This window comes from Cuculus canorus, chromosome 2 (assembly GCF_017976375.1).
Source record: "Cuculus canorus isolate bCucCan1 chromosome 2, bCucCan1.pri, whole genome shotgun sequence".
Taxonomy (NCBI): domain Eukaryota; kingdom Metazoa; phylum Chordata; class Aves; order Cuculiformes; family Cuculidae; genus Cuculus; species Cuculus canorus.
This window is the reverse complement of record NC_071402.1, coordinates 28,459,928-28,479,720: the sequence shown is the minus strand read 5'-3', so window position 1 is coordinate 28,479,720 and position 19,793 is coordinate 28,459,928. Positions and strand designations below refer to the sequence as shown.

At 35.7% G+C, this 19,793-nt stretch overlaps 1 protein-coding gene across 2 annotated transcripts in view; it reads right to left on the bottom strand.

The window, feature by feature from the left end:
* The window catches only part of MMP16 (matrix metallopeptidase 16), a 185,562-nt gene that overhangs the window by 16,753 nt on the left and 149,016 nt on the right, over window positions 1-19,793 (bottom strand). For both annotated transcript variants that reach the window (XM_009558042.2, XM_054059412.1), the window contains 3 exons: window positions 13,722-13,860; window positions 5,475-5,625; window positions 543-658 (listed from right to left, as the gene is read on the bottom strand). In XM_009558042.2, the coding sequence (XP_009556337.2) occupies window positions 543-658; window positions 5,475-5,625; window positions 13,722-13,860 (406 nt within the window). The remainder of the gene's footprint in view (window positions 1-542; window positions 659-5,474; window positions 5,626-13,721; window positions 13,861-19,793) is intronic.

Here is a 19,793-nt window from a genome sequence, read left to right as displayed (position 1 = left end):
AAACCCAAACATTTCCAGGGTGAATTACTTAATCAAGTTAGAGGTTGAAATAAGAGACTGAAATTTATTATACTAGGAAAGCAATCTTTTTATCTGCTTTCTAAAAGGAAATTAAAATAAAATGGCAATATATACATGTGATGTCTGTGAGGAAAACGGAATAAAGTCAGAATCTACTAACAAACAAATCATAAATGCCATGGAACAATTCGTCAGCAATGATAAGCGATGACAAATGCATATTTTTATTTCTGTCAAAGGGATCTAAACCCTGTGCAACTGAGGGCATGTTGGCAACCTGCCAGCAGCCCCTGGGTAGCAATGAATTCTCATAGGATGGATGAGATTTTGGCTGCTCTCGTTCATTTGGAGGTGTGGCCAGCTGAGACACTAGGTTCCTGTATGTGAGGATGCATCTTGATACAGATTACAGCAATTCGTATTAACATCCTGCAGATGTCATGAGCCCATGATGCAGAAACATGGTTTATCTTACATAAAAGGTGTTAGTAAATCATTAAAACACAAATGTATTTACATACCATTTTCTTTGTGGACAAATGCTCCCTGAGGAGATTCTGGGATACCCTTCCAAATTGTGATTGGTTTGGGATAACCAGGGTCCATGGATCTCATTTCTTCACTGTATCTCCAGTACCTGAAAATTTTTTTAAAGGAAAAAAACAAACAGTCCACCAAGAAAAAAGCATTCGTAAGACAGCAGATGAGTAACTATATATTTTTTTTCCTTCTAATATTTGCTATATTCATTAGTCACAAATGGGGATACTTGACTTCTTTGAACGTACTACCAGATTACAAAGAAATCTATTTGCTGACTGGACAACTGTTTCATGTAAGGGGAAAGAAGATAAAAGATTTTTGCATTTTGACAACTAAATCAGCATGCACATCACTTATAATTGCAGTAATTCTGATCCCTAGGACTTCTGCATAGTGACAATGAGAGATGCAACATATGTAAAAAAGATACATGAATGTTGTAGATAACATTTTAATCACAAAAATGACAGTAGATTCAGATTAAAATACTCCCATCAATCTTAACTTCTTATATGTATGTACTACAGTAGCTTTTCATTCCATTATAATTAAATAAAGTGTAGTACAAAATTCAGCCTGCTTTTGTGGCAACCAGCCCTTCTCCAATTTGCATGCTTCAGCATGTGAATTCTAAGCAACCTGTATAAATAAGAAGCATTTATACTTACGATTCTATATACACATATAGAGAACATTGATAACTTCTTTGTACTTGTGCAGCTGCTTAAATTGCTGCACATATCTTATTATAAGCTAGTTCTAATGATTAGCATACTGTATCTCTAGTACTTCTGCATTTTGATACAATATTTTGGTGAGTCATTTCATATTGTGATTGGCTCCACTTATTTAGAGCATATCAACTTAGAGCATGGTTATCCTGTAGATTTTTTTCTCCAAAATCCATTTTGTTCTTGTGAAAAATTACATAAAAAGACAGCCACTCTCCTTTTCAGGACATCAAGGGCCTGAAAATATATCACTGTCATTGATATGTGACCTTTTTTCTATTGTGAATTCATTTGACCTCAGCTTTTAGAAATCCTTGTTATGATCATTCCTGACATATAAGAGAGTCCTTAAGTAGATGATATTTTGTCTCTGCGAAGGTACTTAGACACTCTAATCAATTCATGTCTAAACTCCTCTGTATTTCTTCCTGTGGGGCATTTCTCTAGCTTTAAACTTTCAATGAAATTAAAAAATAGTGGATTTTAAGTGGGTTAAGAGTTCGCAAGTTACATTAAAAACTTTAGGATTTATTTTTTTTCTTACGCATAAATTACATTTATAGCCTAATTTCTTAATCTACTCACATACATATCAGTAAGCAGCCAACATAGAAATGCTCTTTACATTGAAATTTAACATTTTGCAGAGCTTACATGGAGAAAGAAACAATATAAAGAATTAGTAAACAAAGTTTTGATATCAATATTATTGCAACCAGTTCTTGCTCATCTTTTGACACTGTTTCTTCATCCCTAGTTTGCATTTTCTCTTTTCACATTTGCCTGTTCTCTTTTTCTCTTTTTCTTTATTCTTACTCTTTGCTGAGCTTAATATTCTATTTTATAATCTCCAATTTTATCTGCATTCTTCTTTATCGCTCTTATTTCTTCTTAATTACTTATCTTCTCCTATATCCTTCTTTCCCAGCACCCTATTTCCTTCCTGAATACTTTCATTCATTTTCTGGTTTTGTCTTCCAACATTTTCACATTTTTGAGCTCCTTCTTTTACTAACCTCCGCGTTTTTTTTTTTCACTAGGCTGCATGATGGAAATAGTTCTTCTAGCATTTTCAAAAATTGTCATTAGAAGAACAAGTCTTTGAGGACAACTCTGGATATACACACAGACTGGGAAGCGAGAGGCTGAAGAGCAGCTCTGTGGAAAGAGATCTGGGGGTTCTGGTCGACAGCAAGTTGAATGTGAGCAAACAGTGTGTCCTGGTAGCCAAGAGGGCCAACCTGGTGTGCACCAAGCATGGCATGGCTAGCTGGTCAAGGGAGATAATTGTCTTGCTCTACTCCACACTGGTGTGCTTGCACCTTGAGTATTGTGTGCCGTTTTGGGCACCACAGCATAAAAAGAATATCAAGCTACTGGTGAGTGTCCAGAGAAGGGCCATAAAATTAGTGAAGGGTCTAGAGGGGAAGTCGTATGAGGAGCGGCTGAAGTCACTTGGTCTATTCAGCCTGGAGAAAAGGAGACTGAGGGGGGACCTCATAGCAGCATACTGCTTCCTTACAACGGAAGGAGGAAGAACAGGAGCTGATCTCTTCTCTCCGGTGACCAGTGGTAGGACCTGAGGAAATGGCAGGAAGATGTGCCAGGGGAGGTTTAGGTTGGATATTAGGAAAAGGTTCTTTACTCACAGGGTGATGGAGTGCTGGAACAGGCTCCCCAGGGAAGGAGTCATGGTGCCAAGCCTAACAATACTGAAGAAGCACTTGGACATAGCACTCAGGCACATGGTGTAAATTTTAGGGTTGACCTATGCAGGGATAGGAGTTGGACTTGATGATGCTCGTGGCTTCCTTCCAACTGAGGTCATTCTGTGACATTTACTTAACGATATTCTGAACTGTTGGATGACTAAGCTTCATAAAGAAAAAAATATTCATTTAAACTCTAAACTATAAAATCTGGTCACACCAGAAAGAAGCATAAACAAGGCCATGTGTCAAGAATGTAGTAAACCTGTTATCATCTTGTCCTCCACTACTCAGTTCTGGTAAGAGAGGAATGAGGGGGAAAATGCTTTCTGCAGTAATTTTTTATTCTTCCTTGGGTTTTCATACAATTATTTGGAAGAATTATCTTTAGTCTTTAAATTGATAATTTCACATCTTAATTACAATGATCCTTACATGAGCTGCTTTAGACACCTGAGTATTACAATACTATCTACAGTTTTGACTTCTAAATCATCTTACTGGTTTGGGTTCTTTTTTTTCAATTTATAGACAATATTGGATGACTTTTATTCTATTGGTCTAACTTTTTTATGCATACCACTATTCCGTGACATATAACTCTGTCTAGACTCTGCCCTGGAGCTCATTAACTACAGAATACTATCAAAACAAAGTAAGTATATAGGCCCTTCAGTTACATAAGGAGGACGTACTTTGTTATTTTGACCTTGGCCTAACTTTTCCCTTCTCTTTCATTTATACCTTCTGCTACTGAGAAGTTACATTTATGTTACACTTTCTTCAGGAAAAGATCCACCCCTAGAGCAGACTTACACATGCTACTAAAACCAGCAGGAGAATTCAAGTCTAACTTTACATTAAGAAAAAAATGTGATATAAACAATACACATTGGGAAGCTTAGTGGCGTATGGGTTTATTTCTACTGGTGGTCAATTTCCTGTAAGAGCTCAATTATCTCTGCAAGGCTCATGTTCTATCTTTTTCTAACATACTGTATTGCATTTATACCCTGCTGAGTTTCACTGTGCTTGTTAGCTCTGAGGAACAAGTTCTCCATCCACAGATATTTTCTCTGATAATTCTTTTTGTCTTCTGTTATTACCACTAATGTTTTAGGAAAGTCTTGACTCTAAGTAACTGTCTCTGCATGGAAATATAAAGGGGGCAGTGTTAATAAAAGCCTGAAGGAAGTGTAGATCACATAAGATTCACACTGTACATACTTTCCCAGGAGTGCAGAGGAAGAAAATTATTACCTGAAAATAAACTTGGATTTTTAAAATAATTTTCTCAACCAAGGGATGCAAATTATTTATGTGGCTTTCTTCTTCACTGTAGAAATTAACTACTTGAAATGATACAGCTTTCAAACACCACAAAAATTTTACTTAGTTATCTACTTTCCTCACTGATTTGGAGATTTTTTAAAAAAGGTTTAAGAAAAAAATGTGATAATTGTGCACTATTACAGTACTAATAAAAGAATTATCAACTACAGTGTGCTAAACATATTCTGTGATGTGCATTAATTTCCTAAGTTATTAATGAATATTATTAGTGTCTTAGAATCCTAAGTACCACATAGTAACAAAAGCAGTCATCATAATTTTAATAGTAGTAATACAAACATTACAATTACTAACAAAGAATAATTTGGCTCTGACTACTCAGAATTTGCGTGGTGATACATTGAACAACAAACATAGTACATCCTGGAAACCTGTGAAATCTATCATGTAGATAACTTACAGGGCTTCAAATATTAATGAGTTCTTTTAGCATCTCTACAAAGGAGACAAATATTATTTCTCTTATTCTCACAGACAGGGAAATGAAGACACAGAGACACTAAGTGACTAGTGCAAGACTCTTTCAGGACTGGAAAATAACTCAGATTTCACATTTTTTTTTCTATTCTTTATTAATCATAAAAATAAGTATCCCTTCTGAAGGGAACCTTAAGATCTATTTTAAAATAATTCCTAAGGCACTGCTCACGCTGTTCTCTAGCTTCCTGGTTCAGTCGTCATTTCCCTTTTTTACTTCATTTTTAAATAGCAGCAGAGAAGTAATTTTCACTGACCTTAAAAAGCTTTGGATCATGCCTTGCCTACTTATGTGCTAGGGTTCAGAAATGTGGATAAAAAAGAGCAGGTAAGAGTGTACATAACTATGTTACTTGAATATTAAAGTTTAAATTTGCCACATCTGCGACTTGCCTGTTAATGTCTCAAACATAACTTATCCATGGGATATGCATATATTTATTTCAATATATTCACACAAATATAATTTAGATTATTAGAAATGTGAAAATAGTATGACCCTCTCTGCAGGAATAGTTAATTTCCCCCACAGAAAATGAATGGTTTAAATGGCTTCTTTTTTTTTGAGAAACAGAGGAAAATATTAACACTCTTAGCTGATATCCACCGAATTGCTTCCTTGCAGATTTCGTATACCAACCTATCTCCTTTGAAGAAGTAAGTTTTCCCAACGTCTTCCCACCAAATTGCTGAATCAATGCCATGGGAAGGAATTCCACTTCCAAGTGTTATCAAATCATGAGGATAACCTGGCTGGAGGGTAGTGTCCTTGAAAACCCAGAACTTGTTACCTGTACAAAAGCATATATATATACATACATATATGTGTGTTAGTCTTCAGTACTCTTAGAATTAATACATTCCTAAGAAATAAGAAAGACTCCTGAAGGGCTGTAGTGGTTCTGCCAAACACAATGAAATAAAAAATGTTCTATTCCTGCAGATAATGCAAAATTAAATATGCTTTACAGATCATTGCATTTATAAAGCGTCTGTCATTCAGTAAGCCTACAGAATATTTTGATACCAACTATACAGGGATCAAACCCAGAATGGAAATGAAATAATCTCTAGAGGCTTTGTGATTGATAATGTAATAGATTAGCAATATTACACAACAGATTTATGTTCACAAAGAAACAAGAGTGAATTTTAAGACAAAATGAGGTAAGAAAGCATATTAATAAATAAAAAACGTAATTCCTATCCGCATAGAGCCCATATCCTTTTTTTTTTTACTTTTTACTCTCCTCCTCATCAAGAAGTTAAATTTCTTATGAAGGACATACAGATTACTTCTGAATTGATCATGTATTTTTTTTTAAATAATATTTTCTTTAATGTGGCCTAATGACAGCAAACTGAGGCTCTGAAGTCCAACAAGTGAAAACCTTGTGTTTCCTAAATTAACGGGGGAGTGTCTTCAGTACCAGTGGCAGTAAGATTGAACTTTGTTTGTGGGTGAGAAATCATACAAAAGCACCTAACTGATTTATTACATGCTAAAAATATGAAGTAGTGGTATGACTCCAGCCGGTGCTGGTACAGTGTCTATACAAACCTCAGGTTACCTAAACTGTCTTAAACATGAATAACAGCCTACTACCTCCTGAAGAGCAATGCTCAGTGGTTGAACCCCTAAGGTCGCCATTACTAGCTAAATATATTGTCTATATATAGGGATGCAAGTCTACAGAAGCAGCAGTTGTGCCAGTGTTTTGTAGTACAGCCCCGCTTTGCACCTGTTTTTGGAGAGGACGCTTCCTGTGCTCTCTCTTGTAACTGGATAGCTTACCTCACCAGCCCACAAATCTAGTTCCCCAGCATCAGTTTACTCTAGCTACCTAGCCAAACTCTTTCTCACTGAACACTTCCATGATTATCTCACCTGGTTCATCATCTCAGATTAGCCTTTAATCTAACACTTTCCCCAATAATGGTGCTGTCCACCAGGCTCTGTATTAGGGTCTTCCCAACATACTGTGCCTCCTGTCCTATTATTGCATCTATCTTCTCCTTTTTGCATGTTTGCTTTCTTCTAATTCTTCTTCAAAATACACTTCTCATCTGTACTTTTTCAGTAGAGACTTCTCTTTCAAAAACAGACAGGTTTGACTGAAAAAAAAGGGAATAAAGATCCTCATACGCCCCCTAGAAACAGGGAAAAGGGAGCAGAATTTTCATCTCAGTACTTATCTGAAAAGCTTGCTTTGAGGACTGTCTTCTCCTTGCATTATGTCACCTAGGCCACAGGGACACTCTGATCTAGACTATAGGTTCCATTGTGTTTGAACCTGTGTTTATTTTCTCTTCAAAGCAATACCTTCACTTGTGTTTCCAAAAAGCACTGCTATTTTTAGCAATAACACTGAAGTAGAATATGATACTCTGAAATTGTGTAGACCCTTCTGAGTTACATCACAGGAAAGTCTAGAGAAGATCCATGAACATATATACTGAATCGGCATACTAGATATTTCACTTTTGGCTACCCATTGTTATTTATGACTAAAATATTTAAAATACAAAGGTAAATGTTAGAAAACATATTTCGCTCAAACACATTTGGAAAGAGATCCTAAGAGATAAAATCATGGCTGTTCGTATTAGCCATTGTACTTACCTGTAAGGCTAGGCAAGCTGTTACACAGATTTATTAGGTTAAGGCAATATGCTATACAAATATTTTATAAGGAAATGTGATATTATCCCAAAGACCTAGGATCAAGGTGTATGCCAGAGACACCAAGAAGGAAAATCCGGAGAGCTGCTTTGCAGTTGGTTTTGTATTTTATCTATCCCTCACAGGTAATAAATGTTTGCTTTAAGGGAGGGTTTTTTTTTTAATCTCCCTGTTTATAGTGTATTGATTTAAAGCATATTTTCATTTTATCACAGTTTTAATTAGGAGAGGGGATATAGTTTCAGTCCCTCCCATGCTATGTTTCCAGAGTAAAGTATTTTATCAGGTTCTTTACAGTTGCTTGTCAACCACTTCCAAGCACAGACACTACAGTTTGCTCAACAAATTTGTCTTCTCCCAACTGCCAGGTGAAGGAATAAAGGACTCAAAGAATAAGAATGCACAGAGACATTTGAATTACTAAAAATAAAAGTGACACAGAGATCTATGAAGTGCAGTCATGGAAAGCTGAGGTCTGTGTTGACTTGGGACAGGTCTGTGTTAATCTAACATTGACCTTCCTTCCAGATTTCACTTATAGGGTTTTATCATAACAGAAGTGAGCATCTTCAACCATTCATTGTCCCTCCTCCGACATGGTTTATCCAATTCATATGACTGGACACAGAAGGCTTCAGATGGTAATGGCAGTTTCAAATGCAACAATAAGAGAAAACATGCATTTGGACCTTACTAGTCAGTACTTATGGTGTGAACAACAGATGGCATCCAGTGAATGATACTGAGCCAGCTCATTTCTGTTTCAGAAGATCATTCAAAATGACAGCTGTTGCACAGCACTGAGAGGCATATGCTGCGATGTATATAATGCCACTACCTTTCTCTGTGCCTCACAACAAATAAAAGTAACAGCAATTGTTAGGCACAGATCATTATCAGCCATACCCAACTAGCCAAATTTAGCTACTAACAAGATCAGGTCATACCAAAATAAATAACAGTAGACGACACACCATGGTAAGTGACAGCACCACTGAGCCAAATATTTGTTGCATATTCAGATATACTGAAGTAGTACAAAAGCGTAAATGTGGGAATACAAGACTTAAGATATTGAATTCTTCACAGAGTTCCTCACTAAGAAGCTAACTCTTACTGGGTAAATAGGGAAAAAAGGTAAATTTAACTGTATTTTATGGATACAGTGGGGCATTGATCACTCTAACATATGTGAGCAAGACTTCTATGGATTCTAACCAGAAGGAATTGTATTTGACATTTGCTTTGGAAGACACGTTTAGTCTGCTATAACTGTGTTGATTGTTAATGGGAAGGACTGTATATAAGAAATCCAAATGTTCCATCTGGCTGCCAGTTTTCACTTAATTTTTTTTTTTTGTTTGTTTCAGTGGTTTTTAAGTGATTTCTTGTTGGTTTTGTTGGGTTGTATTTTGTGAAGCTTTCACCAAATATTAGGAAGAGTCAAAGCTGAAAATCAGTGCAAAAGATGCCTGACTGTAATGAGTATTAGCTCCTTTTATTTCCAACTTATAAAAGTATCTTAAAATGTATTAAAAATGAATGCTTGTTAGAATGCTTTCATTTAGCTCAATCCACTTCTACTAGTGAACAGTCAATACAGTTAATTCATAGTGATTATAACAGAAATAAAGAATATGTGACAAAACTAGAATAGTTACAGTTTGATCCTTCTTATAATTAATGCTTCTTTAGAGTCCTAAACTATGCCCTTGGCAGAAATCACCACCGTATTTATTTTAAAAAGTTGTTTCTAAGATCTCATTGGTTGGTTTGTTATTCTCAGAAAGAATAAAACAACACATGTTTCATGAAGTCTGGCCAACCTTCAAAATGTTTCCTCTCTCTGCTTTTATTCCCTCATGTATAATCTAATATAATAACAGGCAGAATGAAGCAAGTGATAAAAAAGTCAAAATGTCTTACTTTTTTGCAATGCTTTGTTAAATATCATCACTGCAGGGAAACAATTGAGACAGATGAACTGTGACTGCAGTTATCAGATGTCTTTCAGCATATATCTTCAACATTCTAAAAAAAATACTGGAAACAAAGGGTATCTGTACTGCTAAGCTTCACTTAAAATATCGAATATTATACTCCAGATAGTCTTCAGACTATTTAACTGCCTACTGACTACTGCAAACAATTATGCAGCTTTTAGCAACCGTAGCTCTTCCTTTGCAGAATCAGAACGCTGCATAGTTGTGCTCCTGGGCTGTCAGCAACTAAGTTTTTGTTCATGTTATATGTCATTAGTGCGTAGTGCAAGACCTGCATGGAATGTAGCATATAATCACTATAAGTGTTACAGTGATGAGACAAATTCTCAAAACTTTAGTAACTGTATTCAGTTGAAACTGGTTAAAATTTTTTATAACTAATTCTGAAGAGTTTTTTTCTCCACTCACCCTTGCTCCTAATTTTGGTCTTCCAAACCAGGATCCAGTGTGTTCTTACTAGTAACCCCAAATTACTGTTTATGCTTCCTATTTTTCCCATTTTTTATTTCCCATATTAGGTTTCTGTCATTTTTCTGCTCCGTGATCTGACACTATAGTAAATGTCTGTTTTGAAATAAAACTGTTAAGCAGTGGGATAAGTGTCATTGGAAGTTATGATGGTGGCACTGGTAGCAGGAGTTTTACAGCAGGCATTCTATTGCTACATTTGGTCTATCATAACATTCAACAGTGCAGATGGCTCGACAATTTCATTTTTAGCACCGTATAAATTCCCACAGGTACAGAGAATAAACTTTACTATCCACACTTCCTCATTAAAAAAACACAATAAAAATAGTAACAAGAACGTAAACATCTGCTTTTCTCAAGCAACTGTCCATCAGATTGTACTTTTTGAGGCACAAGGTGGTAGGCTATGTATCTCCAGCCATGCAAAATGAGCAGTCATCATTTTGTGCTAAATGTACATTACTAAATTTTTACAACTGTTTTTCCTTGTAGAAATAAATATTAATGTAATAAAAAGGAAATAAAAATTAACATTTGTATTGTTTTTTAGAAAAATCAATACCAACAAAATTTCAAAACCAAAGAAGCCAATTGATCCAACAGTCTTGAAATTGATTCCACCTGATTTTCTATAGCCATCACAGTTTTCTATAGCACATTATGCATGACCTCACAGGCTCCACAGTGGGCCATGTCAAACAGCTATAAATATATTGATAGATTTTGTTAGCACAAGTTAAAGATAATTACATTTCTCATAACAAAAACAAAGCTATAAAGACATTTCAAAGGTTCATAAATAAATGTTCCATTCTGAGCTGCCATTTTGTATCATTTGCATATGGTTTATATTTTACAACATAGCTCTCCTTTAAAAAGATGTTAGTTTTAGAATACTTTCATACGTTTATTAATCTATATTTCTGCTACTGTAAAGATGGAGTCTAATAATATCATGGATCCAGTTGTACACACAAAGGGAGGAAAAATATAATACTAATTAAAAGTAATAAAGATCTAAACCTGGTTTACAACTTAAATTGTTTCAAATTTGATGATTGCCGACAAGGATTGAAACAAATCACATAGAGCATGTATTATTGAAAATAAATGAGATCTGTGGATTTCTAAACAGATAAACAGAATATTTCAATCCAGGACAACTCACAAAGTCTGTCCCTAGTGCATCTTAAAAATGTCACTGGCATAACAGAATATTTTTTATCCCGAACTTACAACAGTGTAGATATGTAAGGAGAAGCAAGGTAACAATTAAGCAATGGTAGCTGCAGATGAATAAATTGGCTTACTCCTTTCTTCACCTTCCTCAGAAAGTGTGGACATATTGCCCCACAAGTATGACAGCAGAAGTGAAGACCTGGTCAGTCACAGGAGGCCCTGTTTCACACTAGTAAAAAAGCCTCAAAAGTGAGTGAAAGATAGGAATGGAGATGGAGGGTGTACCTGGAACCTTCTTCTGAGCATCTACAGAAGAAGTAGTGGCTGTTCTGATGGCAGAACACTCACACACTGAGCTTTTTCTACAGCACACACGAGAGATTCAAGACTTAACAGGACATTAGATGGTACTGATATCTTGGGAAGTTTTGGAGACTTTATTTAAAAATCTCCAAACACGTGCTGTCTTCACTCAAATGGCACACTTTTCTGCCACGAAGAACTGACCCGCCTTAAAATGAAGTGATCTGGAATTTTTTTCCATCTTTTCTATTTTTACTCTGAATAATGGACATAAAACTTGGTATAGATACGTACTTCATGAACGTATCTGTATACCAGGCTTGAGATTTAAAGCTTCTTCTAGAGCTTACTTGGTTTGACCAGTTCTAGATTGGTAAAGCACATTACCTGGATGACATGTTCTAAAATCAACTTGTCTATTTTTAGCACCTTTGGGAGGAAAATACATACTCTTTTCCTAGGAAGAAATTTTGTGGAGGAACAGAAGAAATGAGACAATGATTGTTAACTACAGTCTATTTATATAGACTTCTGTAATAACGTTCCACAAGTCAGCTGAGATTCTTGGTTAACAGGAATATTGAAGGACACACATATAAAAGACTCAGCTGAACCGATTGTTTCTGTAGGAGAAAAAATGTGAATTACACTGATAGAAAAGCACTATCAGGTAGACATTGCAAAACATGAAGAGGAAGTGGCAGAGAAAAAATTCAGAAAAATTGCACAAGAAAATGTGAGGAATTTTGACCTTGGCAAACACAGGGACAATCCACATGTCACTAGAAAAATAATGGAAGGAATGTTGAAAAGAAAGCAGGTGAAAAAAGCCCTGCAACAGAAAATCCAAGTATCATATGATATCAGCTAGAAGGCACAAAACTAGTTGGTCCGAAATCAGAGAGCATAAACTGGGGATTATAAGGAAGGAAAGAAAGTATTCTAAGATCATAATCCTATTGCTTCTGCTGCCTTAATTTAATCCAGACTAATTTCCCAGGTAGAAAACACTAACATTCCTCTCCTTCCTCTGTTTTTTTTTTTGTTATCTGGAACGTACAGACTACTGAATCAATCCATTCCTATAAACCCTAACATGATTTAGTCAGCATCAGGTGAAGAGTTAAATAACAATAAAATATATTTTGAGATTACTGGGAGGAAAAGAAAGCTGGTATAAAACTAAACAATGCAGAGGTCTGAAATGCATAGGATGGTTCCTTTGCTTTGTGTAGCAGTGATGAGCAAATTAATATCTACAGAATATTTGTATTCTTTAATGCCTCATGGACCAAATAAATCAAGGAAAGGGATGGACATTTAGAGGTATCTTGATCATGATTTCTGATCTTATCAATTCCAAGTATTTATGACATGAAGTTTATTTTATGACAAGAGAAGTAAAAGCATATGCCATGCTAAGTCATGTAAATAGAAAATGTACTACATGGATGTAATTTTGCTTAGGATTCATACATAAAAATATGATTTATTTATTGGTAAAATATAAACTTCATGTTCATTGTACTGTTACGCAGCATTTCTGCATGTTATTAAACATTACCAGTTTAGCATTCCCATGATGATAATTTCCATAGTGAAATATTATTTCTATCTCCCTGTTAATGACTCCACTTCTAAAAATTAATTATTTTTTGATATAACATTAAAAAGTGTACCTTTTCCTAATGAATTCACAAGTGAATTGCTCACAACACTAAACAGTTGAGTATATTTTCAAATATCTATTCAGTTTCTTCTCTCTTTCCCAAATCATTATCTTATAAAACATACTTTACACGGTTGGGATCTTCTGTTGCTAAAGGAGTATTTATTAAATGTATAGGCTAATTTTCTCATTAAACCTAAATTTGATGCATGTTCAAGAACTACAGTTTTGAAGAACCACTGATGCCTAGATTGAAACTTTGAAAACAATGGTTAGCAACAATTTAATCCATACAATGTAATTTCTGGAGTGTATGCTTCTTTAAAAATAATAAGTACGCATCAATGAAAAAGATTTATTTTTTCCCACCTGAAACTCCTAACATCACAGGTTTCAGATTAAATAAGTATGTAAGACTAAATGATCTGATACTCTGAAGGGCAGAAAGGACAACTCATATACTCTTAATTTAGCTACAATTTTGCAACATCATTCAAAAATCGTAAGTAAAAATAAGCAAGATACGTTCCAAGAAAGCATCACAGCTGAAAGTATTACACAAGATCTTTCTTTTCTTACCTTTAAAGAAGACAAAATTGCCTTCGTTGTTTTCATAAACAGCATCAATGCTGGGTGGTAGTCCCCTCCAGAAGTAAGTAATCTGCATAGGGTATCCATCCATCACTCTGTTGTTTCTGACTCGCCAAAACCATTGATCCTGGAAACCAAATATAGAATCATGGAATAGTTAGACATTCCTAACGTCTAGTCTAAATCTTCCACTCCAATTTATAGCCATTCCCACTCATTTTGTCAATACATGTCTGTAAAACGTCCCTTTCTGGCTTTCTTGTAAGCCCCCTTTAGGTACTGCAAGGGTAAGGTGACCCTGGAGCCTTCTCTTCTCCAGGCTGAACAACTCCAACTCTTTCAGTGTATCCTCATAACAGAGGTGCTCCGGCCCTCTAATCATCTTTGTAGCCCTCCTCTGGACCTCGTCCAACAGTTCCCTATCCTTCTTATATTGAGAATTCCAGAACTGGACACAAGGTATAAGACTTCGCACTTGGTCTTGCTGAACTTTCTGAGCTTCACACAGGCCCACTTCCCCAGGTTCTCTCCATGTCCCGCTGGATGACATCCTGTCCTCCCAGTGTGACAGCTGCACCACTCAGCTTGGTGTGATCTGCAAGCTTGCTGAGGGTACATTTGATCTCGCTGTCTATATCATTGATGAAGATATTAAACAGCACTGGTCCCTATACAGATCCCTGAGGGACACCATTTGTTACAGATCTCCATCTGGACACTAAGCCGCTGACCACTACTCTCTGAATATGACCATCCAACCAATTCCTTATATACAACTTCTACTAAGTGGGAACGAGCTACCCATGTGAACTTTGTGTTTGGTGTAGATAACCTCTGGCAGAACATACAGCATGGTGGATGAGATGATGTAACTTTCTCAACATAATTCCTACAAGGGGCCCAATGTATAATTTGTGCTGATTGCAAGTCCTGACTGACTGTAAGTGATCTTAGACAAAACCACACGCATATGTGTAAGCCTCATTAATGGGACTACGGACAGGCTTTGAAGATCAACTAATTCTGCAAGCTATTTTTTTTTTTGCCATGCCTGCTAACAGTGAAAGGTTGATAGATACAGTTTTAACATTAAATCAGTCCAATAAGAACTATACTTTTATGACAACTTTACCATAGTCAAGATTCGCAGTTTTTATGTGTAATATTAAATAGAATGGCATCCGAGTATAGGTCCTAACACCAGTGTCCTGGTAAAACTCTCTTAGCCTGTTGCCATTCAAAATGACTTTCCCATGGTGTATGCTATTGCTTTAAGTGAGAATCATATGCAAGTTGCACTCCTGAGGAATGAGGCATGTTCAAGTTGACAAATGAGTACATGAAATATTAGGTGGGTGTTGATCAAGATGTCATTTCTGTACCTCTTCAGCTAGTATAACAACAGTTGCAGTTCATCCAATATTTATTTATTATCATAGTTTTATGTTACAGTTCAGTCTTCTTTCTGTGCAGGTCAACTCGCCAAGCAAAAGAGATCTGTGCTCTTATGAGAATGGGCACAGCTTAGCGAAAAGATTAATACTTTGCAGGAGCAGGCTTATGATGACCTGTATTTATCATCTTTCCAAACCTGAGACCACAGCTCTCTTTAAATGTTTATCTTTCCAATGACTCACAATTTATAAATGTCCGCAGAAAGTATTAACCATACAAAAAGAAAACACCTCTCTTTCTCTCTCTCTCTCTCTCTCTCTCTCTGCATCCTAATCATGTGCATAAATGAGTCTAAAATTGAGTTGTTTTGAATCCCAGATTTCTGAGAACTTAGGTATTAAAACCAAAGTTTGAATACCTTACAATACCTGAAAAAATATTATACTGAAAAGCTGCATTTGTCTGGCACTGTTCCCATCAGATTAGGTTCCCATTTTCAGCTTTCATTGCTTTTTTACATTGTACAGTGTATTATAAAATTTAAGGAAGATCAGCAAAGCAGTTTTTTAGAATTAATTGAGTAAATTCCATTAAGAGAACTGGAAGAAGTCAGGGATACTACTTAGAGATATTGGGAAGGCCTAAGTGAAGCATCTGTTCTGAATGCTGGGACAGATAATGTCAACCTTTTATTTTTTTATGATAGCATGGAGAAAAGACAAAGGGCTTTGGAAAACTAAAATTAGGGGAAATATCCTCAAAGCAGAAAATTTGAAGCACATCTTATAGAAATATTAATAAATACATGGAATGGATTTTCAGGTCAGATTATTTAGACATCATCAATCTAGAAATTACTTAGGGAGGAATGACAAAATGATAAGGCTCAACAGGTAAAACAGTTCTTTGTCATCTCCAATTACTATAAACTCTCAAAAGCCAGGCAATATATCAGAGATAAGTTATTAAAATTATAAAAAAGAATGAACAAGTAGCAAGCTGCAATATTTAAAACTGCAGTCTTTGTGATATCTGTTACTCTCTTCAGTACAATGGAATATTCCAATTATGTCTTCCTTCACTCCAAGACAGAGATAACCCCTGTTATCTGTCTGAATTTGGTTGCAGACGCACAACTTAGAAAACGGTGTTTACTTGCAGGAAGGAACACATTAATCTCTCCTAAAATGTTCAACAGCCTAGAAGGACATTGATCAAGCTGTGGGTGCAAAATAAGGATATTTAAAGCTGAACAAAGGCTGACTACTTAGCTGAATACAAAAGGACATAAGTACACACATAATCATCTCACTGATCAAAGGTCCTAAATGAAATGTTCATTCTTTCAGGAGTTACCGAAGAGAGGGCACATACTCCATAAAATCTGGACATGAATGTTATAGACAAAGCTTATTACACTCTAGGTTGCCTAATGAATCTTAGCTTTCAGACTACAGACCAAACCTGATCTTGCAAATCACATTAATGTGGTACAAGATAATGTTTTTCTCTCTGACACCTTCTCCTAGTCACCCCACACTTGTGGTTCAGGGACCTCCTGAACCAAAGTAAACAATTCTGTAATTAACAGCACTGATTGACATTTACTCCTTGGACTCCTTCCTAAACACAGGAAAACTTAGAGCATCCAGAGCTACTTGCAGAAATGTGTATGACAATCTAACAATTGCCAATGTGAAAAGTCAGAAGAAATCAGGAATAATAAAAGCTGTTCACAGGCATTCAGGCTTCATCCACCCTATTTCTTTATCACCTATGATAGTAATACTTTGACTGCAAGAGCTAATCCAATACCTTTGCTGCTTCATATTAAAACCACCTTGTACACTAAATCCTTCTGCTTGTTTCCAGGAAATCTTTCTATACTGTAACACATCTGGCCAATATTAAGGATAAAGGATCTGTGGCTTGAAATAAGATCTTCCTGTGTCATTGCCTTTAATATCTAAATATTCCATTCTGAAGCACTATTGTGAACATAACATACCGTGCTCTCTTTTCTGCTGAGGAAGTCCAGTAGGCTCCTTATTTTCCTACTCTATTTTCAGTAGATTTACATGTCACCAGTGCAATAATAACGAACAACGGGGCAGTGGTCATCAGTAGAGGACTCTACAGGTTTGTATAATATTAGTATTTCTTTGTTCTTATTTAAACAGACAGAAGCAGGCACAAGTTTTGCCAATAGATGTATTTTTGGAGATAAACAGAACTAGATAATATCTGGAAAAATCTGAGAGCAGAACTGGAAGTTTGGATCATTTATAAGATTGGGCAAGGTAGGTGTTGGCAGAGGTTGATAGAATAATTTTTTTATGTAAACTTAATTTCCCTGGCTGACTTTCCTATGAACATACTGGACGCAATGGTTTTAGACAGCCAGGGTTCAAATTCTGGAACTTAAGTTAAAAAAAAAATCTAGCACATGGCTGCAAAGCATGCCAAGGATCTTTTTCAAGTATCAGATGAGATAGGCTATGTTTAGAAAAAGAATGGGTCACTTTGGCACATATAAATAAATATAATTAATTTATCTTAAACAGTGTCATACTCACCAGAAATTTTATCATCTGCATTTTGAAAAACAGGTACAATGACTGAAAATGTGTTTTCAACACAGTTCAGCTGTCATTGAAATTGGAAAGAGGAATAGTCCCTGAGAATGTGTCTTCGGTCTAAGAAAGCTCTTTCACCCTTGAATAGCATGAAGCATTTTCCTTGAAAAAACATACCTCAGTGCATTTAATTATACTGAATAAACACAATTTTGTCTCTTTTGAAAAATACCATGCATCGAAAAACCGTCTTTCCCAATATGTTGGTTAAATACAGTTTTAATTATCATATTTCCCCAAAACACATAAGCTCCTGCAGACAGGTTGAACACATGAATGGCCACATGCACTCTAATTCCAAGCCTGACAAACACATATATTGAATGCATCGCATTCAGTGCCTTTCCTGAATGGCAAGGAAATGCCTTTTTCATATGCATCTGTAGTTTCTCAATAGCTCCAAATATATGGATCACTCCTGTGCAGCTGGAAACTTGCATAATAAGGGATCATAAAGTATTATGAGTATAAGCATACTAAGTAAATTAAACTTGAACAATTATTCCCTGTTCAAAAAGCAAACCCGAAACATAAACAATCAAAACTGAACTCAAAAGTGAGAAGTATATCAAAGAAAGGGCATTGTGTAAGGAGAGACTGCAGGCTGTTTCAGAAACACTACTATGGATAGAGTAGGATGAAAAAGCAGTAGTCATCACTCAAACTGAGCATTATGAAGTTTGTTTAATTAAGAAGATGCCATACATCTGAGAGAAAAAGAAAATAGAGATTTTCAGAGAAAACAGACTGAACAGAGGTAATACACAAATCATTCTGCACTGCCAACAAATGCTCTAAGTATTTGTTCCCATGTATACGTAATTCAGTGATTAGGAACTAAAATTTAGAATATTGTGTATGATAATAGCAAATACGTTCCTCATAAAAGCACTTCATTTTTAACAGCTTGGACAATTTTGTGTGGAAGAGCATATTAGAGTAAAAAAACCCAACTCTGTAGTAATGCATAATTTTCATACTTTGTTGTAAGATACAGTCTCCTCTCAGACTCACGATAACCCAATTTTAGCTTTTAGTAATGACTCATTCTTCTTGTTTGATTCTATGAACTCTTTTGTTGAAAAAATTCTGAATTGAAAGAATTTGAAACTTTCCTTTTATTTATTCCTATTTAATGCTGGTAAGCATTGCTGCCATCTTATTTATTTTAAAAGAACACTTAAATCCATACCTATATGAATACTTAGTTTCAGTCTTGATATTTATTCTCACTTTAAATCTTTCAGTTTCTTTAAGGAACACAACTGACGGATAGGAGAACTAAAAGCAACCTCCAGATATTTCAATTAATCCATAATAAACAAACTAGTAGAGTTTCTAGTGCAAAATTAATGGAGCATTCTCCTCAGCACCTCATTTTCTCCTGCATCTCTGCATCAACAGCAAGTGCCAACAATAAAACACTAATTTGCTGTAAAATATATAGAGAGCTCTGCCCTTTATTTTACATCTAATGAACTCTGTCTGCAGTTGTGTAATGATACAGGACACTGACTCAGAGATACAAATTATATCCAATAAAACAGAAAGGATGCCCAATTGCCCAATGTGATTGATAGACATTCTAAAAAACCTACAAAGAGCTTGAAAGAAGAAAGAATTGGAAACTTTTCAAGGGGTAGCTTTTGCACCTACTTTGAGATGAAGCTTAGGCTGACTTCAGCAGAAAATAGGTTTTATGCTGGTTTTACAAGGAATCTTACAACTCACTGTGGGAAGGATCACAAGGCAGGAAAATCTTTAAGGCAGGCAGCAGGATAGGTGAAAGACAAAGACAAATCACAACTGTAAATTATGATATTACCACTATGATTATAACCCCCCAGTAATTTGTGAAATACTCTGTCATTGTACAGAAAATGTCTCTCAGTCAATGCTGAGTTTCTACTTGATGTTAAAGTATATATAATGCTTCAAAAGGTGGATGAGACGCAAAACTGAAAAACTTAACATCTACAGCTGCTAGAGAGAGACATTTTACTCTAGCTACATTCCATAGGGATCACTG